We start from the raw sequence: 23,444 nt of genomic DNA on the forward strand, positions 1-23,444 counted from the left end.
TTGAAAGATGCTAGAAAATTTTGATATCTAACTTTGGTTATTCTAAATTTTACTGGTCAGACACATTATATGGAAGTATCTCCTCTGGATTCTAATACTCAAATATCTATAACCTTGACCTCTCCCAAAACAAGTTGAAGTCGCATCATTTTTTTTTTTTTTTTTTTGTGGTGAACAATTTCACTGTTTAAGGGAAAATAATCCATGTATAATAAAAAAATCCCTTCTTCAGTAAACATGCTGACAAGGGGTTTCATCTCAAACAAAAAGTGAAATAGAAAAAAATACTAGGAAATATTTAGCTTTCCACATCAATCCCCGGATCAAAAGAGAAATCTACTCTGACTCAATTCCTTCACTGATCAAGCCTTTAATTTCTTTCCTTCATAACAATACATAATATGCAGCAGTATTCCAAGTTTTGTGGAGCAGAAGCCAACAAAGAATAATGCAACCTAAACAAAAAAACAAAAGAACAGTAGAAGAAGCTATGACAGTTTCACAGCAATTTCAATGGTGTTAAGCCACTGCACTGTATTTGAATCATCGAGCCACGGATGGTTGGAAATAATGATTTTGAATGAACATACTTGCGATGATAATAATCATGTTCCTCCATGCTAAAATCCACATGTCCAGTTGCCTGCCTGCAATCCAGATTTTCCATTGATTACTTCATGATACACTTTTGTTCTCTTTGCTAAGTCTCCATAATCATTTTGTTAGTTCATCATTACGCACAAGACAACAAAAGGAAGATCATACCACAAAATGTCGTCCTTCACTCGTTGATCCTCAACTCTTTAGATTCCATTACTAATTTTGGCGAAACGAGGCTTTCAATGTACGTATCATATCGACGTCTAGGACCAAAATGGATTTGAATCTTAAGAGGCTTTAAAATGTCATGTGTCGAATTATACAACTGTAAACTTGAATCCAGTTCGAGTAAAATTTCATCATTTTGGAAGACGAATAGTGGCAAAAGACTAAGAGGGCCCGGGACAGAAACCAGCATAATCCATGACTCCACACCTCCATGCTCCTTCATCACCTAGACATCCATTCGGTTATCATGACGTCGGTCATAGTATACACACAGGTTGCCTCCCAAACACTCTAGTGTGCAGTGAGACTTATAATTGGGCAATGCTATATTTCGATATGTCTCATTTACGAGGTCTATTGATAAAATAAACTTGGAGTTGTCTCTACCACTCTCGGCAATCCAATGAAGTCTTCTCTGTACAAGTTTACCAATATAGTCACTTAATTTAGCACCTGGGAACTCTAAAATCTTTTGCCAAGAGTTACTTGTTAGACTATAAAAGCGAACCTCATTCAAAGAACCATCTTTGTTTCTCGCAACTACTACAATTCTGTAATCATCTTGACTGTCATTATAACCAAAACCACAAGAACCATCCAATTTAACATCACTCCATGTAAGGGGCAATTTTTTCAATTCTCTTGTAGATGGATTCCATATAAAGTAATGAATGCCATTAGAAATACATAACAACCCATTAACAGAACCCAAAATAAAGAAGAGACAATCTGACTCTTCGCTATAAGGAAAAAAACCATCACGGTCAATAGGGATAAAGGGAGATTTATCCTGCATAATTGCGTTAAGAGAGCAAGTGTGAAACTTATTCCTATACGTGATATAAAGAAGAATGTGGTGTTGTGGATTGTTGGCTGAAAGATTTAGATGAGTTTTGACGAATTGAGGAGTTGAGATGAGAGAAAGCAGAGATTTAGAAACACACTTCATCCTCAACAACGATTTCACGGGTAGCCTTAACAGTATTTCAAATATTATTTCTTCGGGGAGAACAGGCAATGATTCTGAATCATAGGCCATTGATGTTTTTGCTATGTGCTTCGAGAAATCTGAGGTTTTGGTAGTAGGAAAGCTTTTATAGGATTGGTTTGGAATCATAATCCATCTTTGATTGGGATTAGGATACTATGCGGGCGGTTGCTTACCGCCTAATTTGTGCGGGTGTCAGCTCCAGTAATAATATACTATTTACTCCTAATCAGATAGGCCGAATCAATTTTTTTTTTTTTTTTTTTTTTACAATAGTCTGAAGTTAATATATAATAATAATTAAATTGACAGTCAAATAGTTATAATATTTTATAACAATACCCTTAACAGATCTCCTAAAGGAACTGATAATGCTGGCAACAGTATTGCATAAACACTGAGGAGAACCAGGTCCTTTGCAGAAGAACTGGATACTGTTTGGTCCAAGCAGGAAAAGTTGTTCCACGCACAAAAAGGTTTCCTGGAAGAATTGAGATTAAGGTTTAATTCAATTCTACAAGTAATAAAAGTTCAAGACATGAAAATATTGCAAATATGAAAATAACTTTGAAAATAAGAGAAAACAAAGAAGGGCGATGCACATGAAATCAAAGTAATAGGTCAAAATTAATTAGAATCACTTATCCAACGTTTTTGTGATGAAATCCCACCTTAAACCGTCCAGCAATTGCGACTCAAATGCCCAAAAATGTTGAAATAACTAAAACTCCCGATCTATTCAATTATCTATTACCGATGGTCCTTCTATGCGATCACGAAGAGCAGTCCAGCCAGGCCCTCATCGAGATCGCGAAGCGTTCAAAGTCCCTTTGGATCAATCGCGACCCCAGGTCCCCCAAGATTGCGAACTGCACCGAAAAAAGAAAAGGATCTGGTGCGACACATCAGAGGGTTTTGAACCTAAAGTTCACCTCTACCCCTCAAACAAGTTTCAAGTATCAATTGTGACTTAGAACCAAGCTTCCAAACATTAAATTAAGCGTAAAATCTCAAAATCAAGGCTCGGGTTGTTACATTATCTCCCAGTAAAAATTATCAACTTACTTTATGTTTTATGTATACTATGTATGTGTTTAATAACATTGTTAAATCCTTCAAAAATGTATCAAAAATGTAAATTACAGTCCCTCCATCTCAATCAAAAAAATGAATTCCGAAGTATGATAGTTAAATAATAATTTTACGTGCGCACACTAATAACATAAAATTTATTTACTATATTAAAAGAATAACAATAAAATATTATTTTTATATATTCTGAAAATGTTTGAAAAAATAATGTAGTTAAAATACAATTTTATTTTCAAACAGTAATAATACTAGACAATTGTTAAAATTATATTTTTATCTTTTTTTTAAATATTAGAATATTTTGCAAAATATCGGATAATCAATATTTTATATAGTTTAGGATAAAATAGTTACGTTTAACATAAAAAATTATTACAGTGTAGATTTCATAAAATAGTTTATTAAATTAGGAAAAAGTAAAAAATGTTATTTTTTAACATGCATCTTTTGGAATGTAAAAGAAAGCTTAAAGTCAGAACAATTAATTCTATTGATTTTTCAGTAATTTTTTGCGATTTAATTTGAAAGAATATCTACATTTTTTTTTGTTTGTACTATCACGGCTTTTAATTGTTTATATTTATCTGTAAGTTAACTTTATTGATTTCATCATGCTACAATATTTGCGCATCGAATATTTTTGACATAAATTGAATACTGTAGTATCTTTGCTAAAAAAATAAGTTAGGCAATATGGATTCAATTTGAAGAAGCAAATAAAATTAATTTAACATATCAAAACTAAATTTTGATCATCAGAGACTTAATCTCAAAAAATTTAAGTAAAAATGTAAATTATGAGAGCTTTCAAATGTTTGATTTTTTTTATTTTATAAAAAATCTAATATATAAACTAAAAAAAAATACTTTCCTTTAATTTTCAGGTATGTTTTTGTACTTTAATATTTTAGAAGTCTTTTGAAGTATCAGATTGATGTTACAAAAACAAAAAAGCAAGAGCAGAAAAAATTTAAAAGATATTTACAAATTAAAATTTTAATGCCAGTTTGGGCCCGGGCTACGTGTGCCCACTAGTATATATAAGGGAGAATCCTCAACTTTTGTAGTCCTCACATGATTTTTTGGTCCATTTTACCTCCAAATGAAGCTATAATTATCTTAAAAGTTATCACCTATTTTGGTAAATTTGAATAAATATATGGGCTTTTAATACCATAAAGTGATGATGTGTAAAAGGTGATAGTGACACTACAATAAAATCTATTTATTCCACCAAATTTAAATAATTTTTATCCATTTTACACCTAATTGAAGCTTAATTTTGATAAATTTGAATAATCATAAGGACTTTTTAATGCTACAAGGAGTGATGATGTGGAAAAGGTGATGGTGACAATACAAGAAAATCTGTTTATTCAACCAATTTAAAATTGATGAAAAAGTTTGTTGTCTTTTTTTGTTTTTGTTTTTTGATGTGGAACTTATTATTAAGCTTGTTTCAAATTAATTTACTCCTATAAAATTTATTATAGACAAGTAAAAAAATCATCATGACATTCTTTTTCTACCTCAGTACATGCTTAATAATTATATGAAAATTTCTTTTTAATATATAACTAAAAATATTTGACAAAAGTAATTACATACACGTTTAAGAAATTAAAATATAAATTTATTTTAAAAAATAAATCAAATTAAGAAAAAATAAAATTGTATCATTTCTTAACATTGTTTTTAAGGAAAGGAAAGATTAAAGTAAGAAAAACAAATAATTTAATAAACTTTTCAGTTTCTTTTGTATAATTCAATTTGAAGGAACGTCTACAAGGTTCTAGCACCATGCCAAATGTGTCCGAAGAAGAAGAGCAAAGCAAACGAAGCATGCCCAAAAGATTTTTGGGTAATGACAAACTTGTTATTCTTAACTCTTGAGTTTCCTGATATTTCGTCTTATCAAGACTTTTATTTATTTCATTTTAAATGCTATTTTTATTTATAAGTTAACTTCATTGACGTCATCATACAACAATGTGTAGTATCAAATATTTTTTTATTTACCATAATATTTATTTTCCTCCAAAAATGGGTTAGCCAATATAAGGTTTAATTGAGAACAAAAAACAGGTTAATCCAACATAAGTTAAAACTCAATTTGAATCATTAAAGACTTTAAACCCAAATAATTTCAGTATAATAAAAAGTAGAAGAACTTTGTCATTCATTTGTTTGAAAATAAAAAGGAAGTCTAAATATACTCTAAGAAAAATAACTTTTATATGATTGAATAGTTTAGAAATATTGAGAAATTATCGAACTACCTTTACAACTAAGTGTTATAAAAACAAAACAAAAAGCAAGAGTAGCAAAACAAAAAAAAGGTTGTAAACATAAATTTTAATCTAGTTTGAGCCGGGGCTCCGCACAGGTCAAATGACACTAGTTTTGTAAATAACTTTCTATATATTGATATTTATTAGATTGACCAGAACTCGAAATTAGACCAAACCCCTATCTTTTATTTTTATTTTCAAAACATCGTTTTGGTTCATGGATATTCTTTTTTATTGAGCTTCAAATTTATCTTGATATCCATAGTGTTACTTGTATTACAGCTCGTACTGAAATTTTACTCCAATTAGTCAATCTTCTATGACACAGTTATTCTACTTTACTGTCGATTTTACATATTTATAGGTATAAGTATTTTAAAAAATATTTCATTGGTAGTTATGTTGAAAATAAAATGTAACAATTCCGAACGATAATATAATTTATAGGTGATATGACATTTTCAAATATTTAAAATCACCTGGATTTTTTTATTTAAGTGATTTTTTAATTTCATCTAAAAGATGAATATGCATGTCGTATCAGTATCATAAAAACTTTAGGTAAATTTAACTAAATTACTCATTTCTATACTAAACATTGTGTACTTTTAGTTATTCTTTTCATATAAATTTTTTATATATATAATTATAATTAAAAGTCGTTTTTGACATTTTAAAATTACATGCAAAGATGCAATTCAATTTGATCGTTAGTTAATGATTAAGGGGATTGATAGCCTATTAAAAAAGATAAAGTGAGTATTATGTCCTTAACCTAAAAAATAAAAGGGATTAAGTGAAATTTATTACTCTTTCATTTACAAAACTCGTCTATACAGAAATTAGTGGACCAATAAGGAGAATGCAGACTCAATTAAAGAAGATGATAGGGTTGAAAGAGAGAGAAAATGAAAAATTAATAAGTACTCCCTTCGTTTATAAGAATCTGTGTTTTCCTTTGCACATGTTTTAAGAAAATATTAATTAGGAGGATTTTTTTTTTTTTTGCTGCTAATCTCCCTTTATTAATGTCTTAATTTATAATATCTCTTTATTGAATATTTACTCGCGATTCATGTGTTATCTCTATAATATCACCCCATAATTAAGGTGCTTATATTAAAGAACAATTACTACTAAGAATAAATAACAAAAAAAATTAATTCTGTCTTGAACTTCTAAAAATGACAAATACTCTAAGATAACTATTTTTAAAACTTACGAGAGCAGTATATATTTATCGAGTGAGGCTCTTCTGGAACATCATAGCTAGGGGTGGGCACAGTTTGGGACAACTCGAAATCCAAAATGAAATCCGAACTTTTTAAATACTTGGTTTGGATATTTGGATTATGGATTGGATTTCATATTTTATTTTTAAAATTTATGAATTTCGGATTGGATATGGATTTAGTACTATGGATTTTTGGATATCCGAAAATCCAAAATTTTTATACCTTACTAGCCCTACCTATATCATATGTGCCCAGTACTAATAAGTCAAGTTTCTAAAGGTCCAATAAATTAGTATCTAAGATCCTACCTATTAAATTATTAAGTCCAATATACAATTCTCTACTAAATCAAATATAATATAGGGTTCTTACTTCTCAAGTCTCAAAAGTCTCACTTTAGTGTCACCCACGGCAGAGTTCGTTGTTATTTTGCCAGACTACTTAGATTTTATTTTGTTCATTTTCACTTTTCCAGAATGATTTTATTTGGTATGAATTTATTATGTTTGACATGACTTGGATTTGTTAATCCTAATTTGAACTGAAAGGCTTTTTTTCTTACTAAGCAATTAAGATTTAGATTTTATATAATATAGGGCTGTTCGTTGTTATTTTGCCAGACTACTTAGATTTTATTTTGTTCATTTTCACTTTTTCAGAATGCTTTTATTTGGTATGGATTTATTATGTTTGACATGACTTGGATTTGTTAATCCTAATTTGAACCGGAAGGCTTGTTTTTTACTAAGCAATTAAGATTTAAATTTATCTCTGTGGAACTAACACATGAATTTCGTTCCTAATAAGTTTGCCTTAAGTCTCAAGAGTCAAATCCGAAAATCCGAAATATCCAAACCGAATAATCTGAAACCGAACTTAAAATATCAATTTCAATCCGAACTTCTTTGGATTGGATATGGATTGTAATTTCTTCAATCCAAAAACTGAATATCCAATCCGATGGCCCGAACGCCCTGGCTACTTTCAAGATGGTATGTACCTTGGACTAATATTTTGTTCTTTCGTCAAAATTAGGAAGGATTCCTCGAAAACTAAAATCAACCATTTTTATCTCTTAATACAAACTTTATTTTTCAATAACCAAACAAGTATATTTATTTGACAGCAGAAAAGAAAACAAAAAAAAAAGCCAATCCATAAATATTTTTTATGTAAGCTAATAGAAAAACTGTTCTCCAAATATTTTAACAAAAAACAAATCGGAACGTAACTTTCGCAGAATTGTTTTAAAAATAACTAAACAAAAATCAATTAAATGCAAAGGTCACCGATTTGGATATGCATGTTTGGTAAAACATCCTTTCAATTATAGTGCCACCCGTGAAGTGTGCAGTAGAAGAATTTGATTTGAATGATGACAAACTTTTAAGATATATCACGGGCTTCTAACTCATGGCTCTCGTCATTCCACCATACGTTTTTCCTCTTTATGATCTCAGTACTGTGTTTCACTGTTTTGTGCAAAAGGAACTTGTCTGAATTCAAAGACCTATGAACTCTTGGAATTTATGCATATATATATATATATATATATATATATATATATATATATATATATATATATATATATATATATATATATATAAGGAAAAAATAGGGTATAATAGAAGAAAATGATAATAGGGGCGATACTAAATAGTTGGGATTAAGTTGTCGTCATATTAGTAAATTTAATACTTTCGGTCGTATGCTCGTTTAATAATATATTAAGATGGGTTTAATTAAGTTATACTGCTTCGATCTCAATTTATGTGATGATGTTTGAATGAACAGAAAGTTCAAGATTGAAAGAAATACTTTTGAGACTTGTGATCTATAAAATAAGTCAATTGATATTTGTGTGACTAATGTCATCTCGTTTAAAGTAAAAATGAGAAGTTTAAAATTAAATTCTTATTTTAAGTATAGAAATGCGTCATTTTTTTGGACGCACTGACTAAAAAGGAAGGAGTCACATAGATTGGGACGGAGGAGTATATACAATGACATGAACCACAAGAATTCATATATACAACTCTAATGTGATTGAAGGTAAGCCTTGTAGCGGCGTGTCTTCGAGTGGCATATAAGTCACGGGTTCGAGCCGTGGAAGCATGCATGCAGCCACTAATGCTTGCATTAAGATAGACTGTCTACATCACACCCCTTGGGGTGCGGTCCTTTTTTGAATCCCGTTGAATGTTTTGCGCACCGGGCTGCCTAGTTACTCTAGCGTGATTCAAATTGAGGCATAGCTGATATTGTTGTTTCACTCTTTTGCCCCCACAATCTATTTAAAGTCTCTTTGGTTCCTCAGCTTATTATAAATTCAAGAATTAACCTCCAACTCCACCCACACAACTTAGGCGCTGAGGCAGAAAACAAGCCTCTATGAAAGGAAGCAAAGTGGGAGTGTTGAGTATGGTGGTTCTAGTACTACTACTTATAGTGGAATTTTCAGCTGGATTGAGCATTTGCAACATGAATGATGATGGTTTCACAGCATGTAAGCCATCAGTAACACAGCCAAATCCAGTGGAGCCATCTACTTCTTGCTGTGAAGCCTTGTCCAGTGCAGACTTGCAGTGCTTGTGTTCTTATAGGAACTCACTCTTATTGCCTTCTCTTGGGATTGATCCTGAACTTGCCTTGGCTCTTCCTGCTAAATGCAATCACACTTCTCCTCCTAGCTGTTAAGAATACATGGAGGTCTTTATAAATTTCTTCCCTATACCTCTAGCTGTTCTTATACTTTTATGTTTGATTTTGACTTTTGAGAATTCTAGGCCCATTCCAAGAGGAATGTAAGTGTCTTTCATCCTAATCAATGGAGATTTTATGTGTTAATTAAGTTAGACCACATAAAAAAAGAAGTTCAAGTTTGCTGACATGAGAAAACTAGAGGCGTATCTAAGAGGATATGTCGGTGGCTGTACAATTATATTACTGCTCTGATAAATGAGTGTACATTTAGTGTGTCTTTGGCACGGATGTTTTCTAATTTTTCCATGTTTGGCTGGTTCAAATGTTTTGGAAAACATTTTTTTTAATGTAGGGAAAACAAGTTTCATAAGTAGCATTTCAAGTTTATTGTCTCCTCCCTATCCTCCAATGCCCTTAACCCTCAACCTTTGACCATCCCACCCCGCCACCCCATAGTGTTTTCGTAGATTACATATAAATGCTCTTAAGATGATTTTTTTTTTATACTTACCAAACACTAAAAAATAAGTAAGAAAACTACTTATTTTCCTAGAAACATCTGCCTTCCTACCAAACACACCCTTAGTACAAAAGTATATAGAGTATGTTTTTAAGGATTCAACTTATATCCACTAATTGATGATTTCTATTTTATTAGTGTATTTAGCCTATTATAGTTGATACTAGATCTGTCTTATTTTTAAGGTTATTAATTTTACTTTTTATGAAGGATTTTCTATAATTATCTTTTATTGTAAAATAAGTTTCACAATGTTAATCTGCAGAAGTAAATCTTTACATATCTGCCTGTAGGTTTTAGAACAGTTAAGGAAAATAACACAGCAAAGGGAAACCAAAATAAAGCAGCGGAAAAGGATTAAGAAAATATAGAAGCAGAAGAGTTTATGAACCAGTGGAAAAAATGCATACTTTATTGAATGATCTCCAACTTATTAAATAGCCAATAAACAAACTGAATGCAGGTAAATAAGCGTAACAGAAGCAGTCCTATTTGCTATGCTAAAAATCAAAATACTGCTAACAGTTTCCTATAGAATAGGAATACTAATTTGACTAGGAGTCTTATCTAAAAATGTCACGACCCAGTCCCGTGGCCGCGACTGGTGTCCTATTTGGACACCCAAACGAACTTACGTACCAGATCGACATATCAAAGGTTTATTCAAACTTATCATACGTCATTTTAAACAGATACTGAAAGCAAATATCATCTTAAGCGGTCGCCCGTACAGAAACATCATATCGAATCCGGAAGGTTGGCGGAATACACATTGCCCAGATATACAAACATATATAAACATATGGGCCGTTTTGGCCATAATATCAAACGGGACCGCTTAAGGCACAAGTCACAGACATAATCGAACAAACACGACCCATGACCCACATATATGACTACAGGCCTCTACAAACCATAACAGAACATATGACGGGACAGGGCCCCGCCATACCCCAGATAGTCATACATACATATACAGAGACATATACAATGAAAGGTCTTTACCAAAAGTATGGGCTCCGAGTCAAAGGAGCACTCCAAAGTAGCAGAATGTATCCTACATGGGCGAGTCACCAGAAAAAAAACGTATGTACCTGCGGGCATGAAACGCAGCCCCTCCGAAGAAAGGGGGTCAGTACGAAATATGTACTGAGTATGCAAAGCATAAGATACAGAAATCCAACCATAACTGAAGCATAAGGTACAGAAGGGAATACCGAATCAGTATATCAAAATCGGTACGGAAATCATATGTATAAGTAATGCAAATCAAAATCATGCATAAGGCTCAGGAATGTGGTCACCACTCCGACGCTGGTGCCACAACACAGCATAACTCCAGAAGGTTTCAAATCTCCGTACAACCCCGTACATAACACATCATCACAACAAATCATAAGCCATATCACAGCATAACTCCATAAACGGAACCCGGCCCTATGGAGAGGTCTCGGGAACCGTAACACAGCATACCGCCGAATATATCATAGTGCGCACAATCACAAAACCGGCCCGGGATCCGGCGAACGATGTAATAGTAGTATGCACGAGCGGAGTAGTGAGAAAACATATGCATATTCATAAATAAATTTCAAAACTCGATGGACTAATATATTTACCCACATCTGAAAGCTCAAAACAAGTGTCGGGTCAATCGAAAGTAGTATAAGAAAGTTACCAAACCTTCTAAAAGATTTCATAAGCCATTTTTGGAAATTCAAATAACAACCATATTAGGTAACTTTCAAATATCATTATGGATCAAACCAAATAGAGACTTTAGTACCATATGTACGTATCAAAATATTTATCAAAGACTTAAGTCATATCGATTTTCTTTCGAACAACATTCGGAAATATAACAACTAGAATCTTCGAACATCATATATACATATCAAACCATATGGAATACTTATGGAAATCAAAGATATCGGCCATCGTAGTGGCTCTAAGAATAGAATTTTCTTTAGAATCATACATATACGTTATTTGTTCGTTCCATAAAGGTCATGCCAAAAGAAAGAAAGGTAGGCTTTACATACCTCGCTCGCTTGCTAAAAAAAAATCCTGACTCATATCTCGGGCTCCCCAAGATCTACAATAACGTTATTAATTACCAAACGTTAGCTACAAGTACTTAGAAATTCAATCCTAACTAGCACTTGTCTATAGAAATTTCGGCAGCACCTCCCCTGTAAATTCAACATCCCCTAGAATTTAACTCGGCCAAATTTATCAACAACCATACCAACAATCATTTCAACAATACCAACAATTGATTTGAAACATATTCTAACATTAATAACCCGCACAACATTCAAAACGATCCAACCAAGCTCTAATCCATCCGAAACTCTACAAATGCAACAAAACTACAACGACACATTTTCTCCTTTCAATTTCACAAACTACAACAACAATGCACACTTTAGCAACTCTATTTCCACAATTTGGCTATGACCTAGATGAATTTAAAAATATCTAGGAGAGAGAATTTCTTACCTTATATGCCAATAATTACTCGTTTTCCGCCTTACTTCACTGCGAAGAAAGCCCGAATCCAATAACACGGCAAAACGAACAACGAGATCAAAGCGGTGCCCAACACCCGTATTTTATTCTTGAGAAGAACTACACTTTGCTGCCTCAAATTGCAGTGCCATTGCTGCTAGCAACATACGTTAATCCCTTCTAAGCCTATACGTGTATATATAAGAAGGACCCATAAAGTGAGTCATATACTAGCTTATCCAAGATGATGACAAGCAAGAAGCTACTAAAATGGGATTTTTGTGAGCAAGTAGTTCGTTGACTGGTGGGGAAATCCTTGAGAGGGTATATAGTGGGGTTTTCCCAAACTTAAGTTGAGAAGTAGCAAAATGCATATTATTTCCATACTAGCTAAAAACGTTGCTGGTGTAGTATGTATAGGTTCTCAAGAGGCAAGTGTATTCATCAAAGTAAAATAGTAGTTGTAGACTATTTAGTGGACCGTGGGGTCCACCCCCAACAATCCTTTTCTTTGATATAATAATTCTTACAGATTCAAATAGGTTGTACTAGTCACCAAGTATATTTTTACTCCATGCAACCACGTGTAAAGGTCTGCCACTTCAATCACTTATCCACTATTCTTTTAATGTATTGAATTGTCTCTCATGAATATCCATAATTCTAATGTTGTTGCTAAATGATTCAAGGCACAACGTGTATGTGTACTTGTAGTGCTTGCAGCCCACTTAAATTATATCCATTAATTTCCAGTGTTCCACTATAATTCCCCTCTTCATCAATCACACGCATAATTATTATTTTGACCTCAATTTACTTAAATAAATTATTTTTGATACACTTCATATGCTCATTATCATAATCATGTAGTATAACATACTCCATAGCCTCATTTGCCACACATAAAATATTATTTTCCATCATCGTCGTCACACTTTTTCGTCTTAAATCATTTTGGGACTTCATTCCTTGTATACACCGAGCTCTTGAGTTTCATCCTTGGAAATGATCGAATTCTCCGGGCTCGAGTAAATTTTGCTCATATTGAACGATTAAATTTTTCCTAGTCCAAAAATACGGCATATTTTGGAGTCAGATGGAAACTTATCAGAAAAAGATTATTGCTAGCCAAATTTCTTAATTATAAAGAATGAATAGGTAGTGATGATGTCTAATACATGTCCAAAATCCATGTGGTAACGTGGATGATATGCCATCCCTCCAATTATTTTAATATAAAAAGTAAAATCATAAGACATAATCTCATACACTAATATTTTAATATTTCCTTGAAATACATAAGCTTCCAAAACTTTTGTTATTGAAATATCATATCAACTTAAGACATACACGTATTTCACAAAAACTAATACATCTAGAAATTATGTTCGTCAAATTATAATCTTTCCTCAACCTAACATCAAGAGTACAAATTATTGTACTATCAATTCTCATAATGGAAAAAGATAGCTTTTCATAAGAGAAAATAATTTATGAACCCATAACAAATAAAATCTCATTTCTAAATGTCCTCATACCACACGTATAATTAAAAATGTATCCCAGAAGTAGTAACAGTAATAACTATAGAAAATCATACTTATCAAATATTTACTAAAAGGAGTTTACTTAAAAGAAAATACCATATCAAGACCATATATAATAGTTTCAAAATTCATCAAACTTATTCCGTTACTAATGTCATTGTACTCGTACGCTTTCCAACTTGTGAAAACGCGGGGTGTAACATAAAATCTGGAGAAAAATAAAATAAAACACGTGCATTCCTTAAAACAACTTTTAACACTCCTCCTTGCTTTAGGAAATGCAAACTCCAATTCTCTGCCTTAGAAGCTCAAACTTGCTGACTGGAAGCGGTTTAGTAAACAGGTCGGCTTGCTGGTTTTCAGACTTGCAGTAGACTAGAATCACTTCTCCTTTTTGCTGCACTTCTCTAAAGAAATAAAGCTTGATGTTGAAATGCTTGGTCTTCCCATAAAACATCGGATTGTTTGAGATTGCAATTGCTGCCTGGTTGTCTACAAAAATCTCAGTACTTTCCTTTTGTTCCATATGTATATCGCACAAGATCTTTTTAAGCCATAAGACTTGGTTTACTACTGATGTTGTTGATATGAATTCTGCTTCTGCAGTGGACTATGCAATAATCTCCTGTTTCTTAGATGACCATGAGAAGATTCCTGAACCTAAGCTGAAACAATGTCCGGAAGTACTTCTCATATCCTCAATAGATCCAGCCCAATCACTATCCGAGAATCCAAACAATTTGAAGTTTTGACACTTCTCAAACTTTACACCATAGTCAACAGTACCTTTGATATATCTTAATATTCTTTTTGCTGCTCTTAAATGCATTTCACTTGCACAATGCATAAAATGAGATAAGAGACTTACAACATATAGAATATCTGGCCTTGTTGCAGTAAGATACCTTAAGCATCCGATCAAGCTTCTGTAATAACCTTCATCAATTTTGTCGGCTCCATCTTCTTTACAGAGTTTCTCTTTTTGATTCATCGGTGTGCTCATCGACTTGCATTCCTCCATTTGAAATTTCTTCAGAATTTCCTTTGCATATTTCTTCTGGCAAATGAACACTTCATTTTTGCTTTGCTTGATCTCCATTCCAAGAAAATAGGCCATAAGACCAAGATCCGTCATTTCAAAAACTTGCATCATTTCTTCTTTGAACTCCTTAACCAGCCTTGTATTATTTTCTGTCACTAGAAGATCATCAACATAAAGAGACACAATAAGAATATCATTCTCTTTATGTTTTACATAAATGGTGGATTCAGATAAGCTCTTTTCAAATCCCAGGCTTAACAGGTGATCATCTATCCTGCTGTACCAGGTTCTTGGCGCTTGTTTTAGGCCATAAAGAGCCTTTTTTAGCAGATAAACTTTTTCTTCATCACCTTGTTTCACAAATGCCGATGGCTGCTCGACATAGATTTCCTCCTCCAGTATGCTATTTAAGAAAGCTAATTTGACATCTAGTTAGAACACCTTCCATTCCTTTTGTGCTGCTACTGCGAGCAACAATCGAATTGTGTCTAATCTTGTAACAGGAGAAAATGTGTCAGAATAATCAACACCATAAATTTGTGCATACCCTTTAACTACAAGTCTGTCCTTGTATTTGTTGATGGAACCATCTGCATTTAACTTTGTTCTGAAGACCCATTTCACGCCAATGACTTTTCTACCTTCAAGCTTGTCAACTAACACCAGATTTTATTTTTCTCAATCGTGGAGATCTCCTCATTCATTGCTTTCATCCACTTTGGGTCTTTTAGCGCTTTTTCATGGCTAACAGGTTCGCAAATTGCTACATTACATCTTTGATAAATGTCTGAAAGTAGCCTTGTACCTTTAACTGGAGGACCATCTACCAACTCATCTAGCCATCGATCTGCTGTTTTCTCTCCGAGAGAATTATGTTCTAGTTCTTGTAAAAGACCTTCTCCTTTCTTGGAATCATTCCAGTCCCACTGGTCATCCTCATTGAAATGCACGTCTCTACTGATCGACATTTTTTCAGTTTATGGATGATACACCTTGTAGGCTTTAGAAACTGAACTATATCCCACAAAAATGCCTGGAATCGCCTTCTTGTCGAGTTTGTCACACTTAACCTGTGGAACATGCACAAAGCATACGCAACCAAATACTTTAACAAAGCTTAGTGAAGGTTTATACTCATACCAAGCTTCAAATGGAGTTTTGTGTTCCAAAGCTTTCGTTGGAAGTCGATTTTGCAGAAAAACTGCTGTGTTGGCTGCCTCTGCCCAAAATGTTTTAGGCAAATCCTTTTCATGTAACATACATCTGGCCATCTCCATTATTGATCTATTTCTTCTTTCACTTTCTCCATTTTTCTCCGGAGTGTATGGTGTTGTAAGCTGATGCACAATGCCGGCTTCCTCGCAAAATGAAATAAATTCTGCTGAAGTGTATTCCTTTCCATTATCAGACCTCAAAGCTTGAATCTTACAACCACTTTGATTTTCCACCAATTTCTTGAATTTCCAGAACACACCAGCAACTTCTGACTTGAATTTCAAGAAAAAAATCCAGCACATTCTTGTATAATCATCAATGAAAAGAACATAATAGATGCTACCTTGTAATGATGGAGTTCTTTGAGGTCCTGCTACATCAGTGTGAACTAGTTGCAGCTTTTGTGAAGCTCTCCAGCTTGATTTAGGAAATGACTTTCGGTGTTGTTTACCAAATTGATAGGCACGACATTCTGTAGAACTTTCTTCCAGGAAGGGTAGGTTCTTCACTAGCTTCATTTTTTGCATTTTTACAAGCCCTTGATAGTGATAGTGCCCGAGTCTCTTATGCCATAACTCAGCAATATTTTCTTTTGCTGAATACACCATCTGCTCTTCCTCAAGTGGATCTAATGAGAAACTTCTGCCTCTCACTTTGACTTTAAACAAGTCTTGTCCCGAGGGATCCTTGATCAAGCAATATTTATCTTCAAAATTGAGTTTGAAACCATTTTCTAATAACTGACCAATGCTTAACAAGTTCCGGTCCAAGTCAGGTACATAAAGAACATCAGATATTGTTTTAGTCCCTGATTGTGTCTCAACTGCAACGGTTCCCATTCCTTTTGCTGGAATGTGACCACCATGGCCTATTCTAACCTTCGCAACTCGAGTAGGCTTCAACTCTTTGAAGAGTTCTTTATCATAAGTCATGTGGTTTGTGCATCTGCTATCGATCAACCACGATTCATTTGAAACATTGCTTGCAAAACATGATGTAACAAAGAGTTGATCCTCCTCATGTTCATTAACAACTCGAGCATCTGCTTCCTGCTGCTGAGTTTTATTCTTGCAAATGATTGCTTTGTGCCCTAACTGATTGCACTTACTGCACTTAGCATCAGGCCTTTTCCAACACTTGAAAGGTGCGTGGCCATTCTTGCCACAATGCTTACAAGGAGGGTAATTTCCTTTAGAACTACCTGCTTTGCCTTTGTTATTACGTGCTGCTCCTTCTCCATCTGTTTGTTGGTTCTTCTTCTTCTTCTTCTTCTTCTTCTTCTTCTTCTTCTTCTTCTTCTTCTTCTTCTTCTTCTTCTTCTTCTTCTTCTTCTGCTCCTTCTCCATCTGTTTGTTGGTTCTTCTCCTCCTCCTTCTTCTTCTTCTTCTTCTTCTTCTTCTTCTTCTTCTTCTTCTTCTTCTTCTTCTTCTTCTTCTTCTTCTTCTTCTTCTTCTTCTTCTTCTTCTTCTTCTTCTTCTTCTTCTTCTTCTTCTTCTTCTTCTTCTTCTTCTTCTTCTTCTTCTTCTTCTTCTTCTTCTTCTTCTTCTTCTTCTTCTTCTTCTTCTTCTTCTTCTTCTTCTTCTTCTTCTTCTTCTTCTTCTTCTTCTTCTTCTTCTTCTTCTTCTTCTTCTCTTCTTCTTCTTCTTCTTCTTCTTCTTCTTCTTCTTCTTCTTCTTCTTCTTCTTCTTCTTCTTCTTCTTCTTCTTCTTCTTCTTCTTCTTCTTCTTCTTCTTCTTCTTCTTCTTCTTCTTCTTCTTCTTCTTCTTCTTCTTCTTCTTCTTCTTCTTCTTCTTCTTCTTCTTCTTCTTCTTCTTCTTCTTCTTCTTCTTCTTCTTCTTCTTCTTCTTCGTCGTCGTCGTCGTCTTGATTTGATGCTTGGCTGGTAAGGCTCCTTCAACAACTCCTTCTTGTCTCATAACACGTTGTTGCTCTTGTGCTTGAAAAGCACTCAAGTCCTTAGTATTTTCTAAGGTTGTATGGTAGCCTCAAATCTTTCAGGTACTGTTACAAGGATTTTTTCAACGATGCTACTCTTCCTCCTCTTCTTCTTCTTCGTCGTCTTGATTTGATGCTTGGCTGGTAAGGCTCCTTCAACAACTCCTTCTTGTCTCATAACACGTTGTTGCTCTTGTGCTTGAAAAGCACTCAAGAGCTTGCTAGTGTAATTTTGGACAAGTCCTTAGTATTTTCTAAGGTTGTATGGTAGCCTCAAATCTTTCAGGTACTGTTACAAGGATTTTTTCAACGATGCTTGAATCAGTAAAAGTGGAACCTAACAATCTGGCGCGATTTGCTATGTTAAGAAGTTGGTCAGAATACTCCTTTATGGTTTCACTTTCCTTCATTCTTTGCAGTTCAAACTCAAGTACTAAATTCAGCACTTGCATCCCTCGAATCCTTTCATCTCCTTCATATTCAGTCTTGAGATAATCCCATACCTCTTTTGCTGATTTTAGAGACATGATTCGAGTGAAGATGGTGGATGAAACTGCAGTAAACAAGCATGCCTTTGCCTTTGATTTCCTTGTTTTCCTCTCCTTGTGATTTTTCATCTGCGCCATCGTGGGATTGTTTGGCAAGGGAGTAATCTCGTATTCATCTTCTACAACCTCCCAGAGATCCAAAGCTTCCAGATAAGTCTATATTCTAACAACCCAGATCTGATAATTTTCTCCATCGAAAGCTGGTGGTGCCATTGAAAAAAAACTTGATTATCCGTCCATTAATCTAACAGATGCACAGACACAGGTCCCTCAAGATTTAAAGCTCTTGATGCCAATTGTAGGTTTTAGAACAGTTAAGGAAATTAACACAGCAAAGGGAAACCAAAATAAAGCAGCGGAAAAGGATTAAGAAAATATAGAAGCAGAAGAGTTTATGAACCAGTGGAAAAAATGCATACTTTATTGAATGATCTCCAGCTTATTAAATAGCCAATAAACAAACTGAATGCAGGTAAATAAGCGTAACAGAAGCAGTCCTATTTGCTATGCTAAAAATCAAAATACTTCTAACAGTTTCCTATAGAATAGGAATACTAATTTGACTAGGAGTATTATCTAAAAATCTGGAGAAAAATAAAATAAAACACGTGCATTCCTTAAAGCAACTTTTAACACTGCCCCTCACGTGGAGTAGTTACATCTCCGAAAATAAGTTCTGCTGTTTTTCGTTTTAATTTAAATTGTGTGTGTGTGTGTGTCGGAATTTATGAACATGCATACAATTACTAATTGGTTGTTATGTGTATTTGACTTTCAGCTGTACGCAAGCAAATGGCTGCTCTAGAAGACTGGAGAGTGAGAGATAATACCAACTCTCCCGATGTACTTTGCGTTTTATTTTCATGTACTCTTTTAAAGTTAAATAGTCAATGAAGTAATAATATTGAATCTATGATGCACAGCACTATTGGATATCTTTCATGACTTATGTGATTTATTTTATATAGTTTTCAGAACATTATATTTTTACAAGAATCATTACATATATCACGGGCATCACATTCTTCTAATATGTATTTATACTCTCTTTAGATTCAACTATCGTGTGATCACGTCTAGACTCAAAAGAAAGAATAACTAACCTCTCCTTGAGTAAAAGCCACGAGAGTTAAAATTAGCTACCTCATGCTCGTAAGCACTACTAAATTATTTTGTAAGGGATAAGCCGACACCCCTCTGGCATGTTACTAGATTTCAAATATGCATGGCCACACCATGAAAACCGATTTCACAAGAAAGACAATTTGATTTCAGACTTATTTCAGCATTAATGTTCATGTCAGTTATTAAAGTATTGTTCAGCTTACAATCTAGTTACAATTATCAACATACAGTCTTTAGTTATCAATTTCAGTTATTTGTTATGTCAATTCCAGCCTTATATGGTCATATATGTTTCCCTTCTATTTTAGTACCTCTATCCAGAAAACAAGTCTTGCTCCCTTTTGTTAAGAATGTAGTCTATAAGACTTACTGTATATCTTATCGGAGATACATACCATGAAGGCCTGGTTCCATCTTCTTGGATACAGATCACGCATTAGGCACAATTGGATAGATTAGACTTTAGTGCAACTACTTGCGCCGGGATCACTTTGGAGGGAGCCTATTCTTATTTATATTACTAGACTTTTTTAGTATTCCAAGGAATGCTGAGGATATATAGTACTCCCTCAATTTCAAAATGTTTGTCTTACTTTCCTTTTTCTCCGTTTAAAAAAGAATGTCTATTTTCTTTTTAGGCAGTCTTTTAATTTTAACTTTTAACATGGCATGCCACAAGATTAAAGGATATTTTTGTATATTTTATATATCTCTAATTTAAGATCACAAGATTCAAAAGTCTTCGGAAAGAGACTACTCATCACACCTTCATGGAAGGTGACATTGCTCTTGCTATTTGGAAGTCCTTTGGGAATCCTCTGGGTATAAGACGGGACAATATCCCTATAAGGACCATGATCCTCAGGTGGTGGAACACCAAACCTCTTAACAGCATTCACCAATGCATCTTACAAATTGCTCCTACAGTTATCTGCTGGGAATTATGGAAGGCAAGATGCGCTTACTGGTATCGAGACACTTCTATGTTTATCGGAAGAATTTGTTATCCTATTCTGCTACATTTCAGATGGGTGGTGTCCAAAACCAGAAGCAGTAGCAATTGGGGCAACAACTGGAAGATTATATGTGCACAAACTATGAACCTTAGTCCTAAGATCGAATGTATTATTGTTAAATGGACAAGTCCACCTGATGCTTGGTTCAAGATGAACACTGATGGAAGCAAAAATGGTGAAGGATCATCTGGAATTGGTGGTATTTGCAGGGATTTGCAGGGATAAAAATGGAGTTCTGATCATGGCATTTCACAAGGCCACAGGGAGGGATAGCAACAATATGGCTGAATCTAAAGCTGCCTTGTTTGGCCTTAAGTCGTGCTCTAATAATGGGATTAACAAAATCATTATTGAATGTGATTATCTTATGGTGATTGATCTTCTGTTGGGGAAGAGTAAACACCTTGGCAAATGAAAGATATCATACAGGAGGCAAAACACTTAATCGATCAAGTTGAATGTAGAATACAGCATTGTTACACGAGTCGAATCAAGTAGCGGATGCATTGGCTAAATGGAGTTTAGGAAGACCTTATCATATCATCTCTTCTCCCAGGCACTTACCTGCGTTGGCTAAAGGTCCCTACACGTTGGATTTACTTCAAATGGCCTCTATTAGGCGCACTCACCGGAAGAATCAGTTTGTATAGATATTAGAAGGAGGATCCTCCCCGTAGAATTCCCGATTTTTGCCCTGTTAGGGAGATCCTTTCTATTATGTACGAAAGCTTTGCGGAGATTTGGATGTTAAATCCGACTCCAGTGTACCTAATTTTTGTGCATCTATAAAGGGAGACGCCACCATAAGGCGCAATTGCATTTAAAAAAAAGATTCAAATGTCTTCTTTACTTTTTTAAACTACGTGTTAAGTCAAAATCAGACAAACATTTTGAATCAACGAGAGTATATATTAAGTATTCTTAGAGGCTTATCACTTAGCTTAGTGGGCATTTAATGAATCTCCGTCTTAATTTTCGGTATTCATTTATAAACCTGATTGATTAAGTACTATCAATTATGTTGGCCTCTCTACTTAATTCAGAAAAATCAAGTGATATTATTTTTTATGTTAGCTAGTTCAAGGCTCACTCCACAGATAATAAGTGTTGGGGTGTCAATCACGTCACACTCCAACTTTGGGGCATGACAACTATTGTCCTCTTTGGGTCAATGTCACTCCCCAAACCCAACTCTTGCGCAATAGGCATCCGATGTTTTGAACAACACCGGAAGCACCTTATAAAATCAATAAACGTCTAATCTCTTTTGATAATCTTTCAACATTTATTTAAGACAGTCATTTATGGTTAATTGAAAGCATAATCATACTTATAGAAATAAGTGGAAGTTTAATAGAAATAAGATATCATAAAATGTGGCAAACGCCCCAACAAGTCATACGAGACTTCAACAATCTACCCACAGCACAACGTCTAAAAATGAAACTTCTAAGAAACATAAACAAAGTCTAAAAATGGCTTGTAGATAGATAGGGGTGTCCCACGAAAAAGGGTGTGGGCTCAGTAATAAGTCTAGAAAGCAGCAAGTTCTCCTACTCTTTACGCGTATCATGTACCTCCTCTTCTTGGTTACCTACTATACCATAAAAAATGGTATGCCTGAGTACTGGGTGCTCAGTGATTGTCTACAGGACAATCTTTAATAAATCAAAATAATATAGTAAAATCACTAAAACAGTATCAATGAAAAATAACTTGAAATCCAAAGACAGAGTAAGTCAGTAGCCTTAGTAAAATCAAAATAGTAAAATCACTAAAACAGTATCAATGAAAAACGATTTGAATTCCAAAGATAGAGTAAGTTAGTAGCCTTAGTAAAATCACCGGTAAAAGCCAATAACACAGGATTATATCAATTTCAACTTATTCTACCGTTTATCACGTTAAGTCTTCTCACTCATGACCTCAAGATCATCAACAAGCCACTCACAGGCAACCGAAGTATAACACATGCCAATACAGGCCGAATCAATATAATGAAGGGATAACCACTTAAGGTTCCCTAAACTGCATAGAAGCACTACATCAGGGTTAATTAACCCACGATGGCTACCCTTCCTTCTCCCGAATAGCTAGGAAAAGACCACATCAGGGCTAACAATCCTCGATGACCACTTTTCCTCCCGAATGGCTAAGCCTGAACCACACTGGGGCTATCAGTCTCTCTCTCACAGATATTCTTCACAGGGAGAGAACTCAGTTTGCCTTCTGAATCAGTCCCTTTATGGACTTAAACAAGCGTCCCGAATTGGGTTTGTCAAATTTTCTTCTGCTTTACTGGATGCTAGTTTTCTTCAATCCCATTACCCCTCGATGATCACTCTTCCTCTTGAATGGCGAAGCATGAACCACATCGGGGCTATCAACCCTCGATGGCCATTCTTCCATCGAGTGGCTAAGCTAACCCTACTAGGATCCAGAGTGACAACCCTTCCTCCCGAGTAGCTAGGCGAAACACAACCAACAGAAATCATGGCCTATCAGCCGAATCACAATCATAACATAAAAGCCGAATCACTCATTACAAATTATGTTCATCATCCCATTAATAGGGTCTCCCAATGTTATTAATCGATTTAGAAATCAAGTTCAAATCATTAATCAATTCAATTTAAAAAGACTTGTTCATAGGGCAAAAGACCTCAAATGTCCAAATCTTTGAAATCAAGTTTAATCATCCCTTATAGGGGTAAATCATGTTCAAATTTCAAATCTTTATAATTCAATTTCAATCATGCCTTGATAGGGGAAATCACACACACACACACACACACGCATATATATATATATATATATATATATATATATATATATATATATATATATA

The 23,444-nt window shown here is 34.3% G+C and overlaps 2 protein-coding genes across 2 annotated transcripts; one reads left to right on the top strand and one right to left on the bottom strand.

The window, feature by feature from the left end:
* Window positions 1-160: 160 nt before the first annotated feature.
* Window positions 161-2,888, bottom strand: LOC132626802 (F-box/kelch-repeat protein At3g06240-like). The gene is made up of 2 exons (XM_060341798.1): window positions 2,488-2,888; window positions 161-2,297 (listed from the first exon to the last, which is right to left on the bottom strand). Exon 2 carries the CDS (start codon window positions 1,943-1,945, stop codon window positions 1,055-1,057), a length of 891 nt encoding a protein of 296 aa, XP_060197781.1. The 5' UTR covers window positions 1,946-2,297; window positions 2,488-2,888; the 3' UTR covers window positions 161-1,054.
* Window positions 2,889-8,750: 5,862 nt separating this feature from the next.
* LOC132626804 (putative lipid-transfer protein DIR1) lies at window positions 8,751-9,435 on the top strand. Its single transcript, XM_060341801.1, has one exon. The coding sequence runs from the start codon at window positions 8,826-8,828 to the stop codon at window positions 9,129-9,131; it is 306 nt and encodes a 101-aa protein (XP_060197784.1). The 5' UTR covers window positions 8,751-8,825; the 3' UTR covers window positions 9,132-9,435.
* The last annotated feature ends 14,009 nt before the right edge of the window (window positions 9,436-23,444 follow it).

Source organism: Lycium barbarum, chromosome 2 (genome assembly GCF_019175385.1).
Source record: "Lycium barbarum isolate Lr01 chromosome 2, ASM1917538v2, whole genome shotgun sequence".
NCBI classification, from domain to species: Eukaryota; Viridiplantae; Streptophyta; class Magnoliopsida; order Solanales; family Solanaceae; genus Lycium; species Lycium barbarum.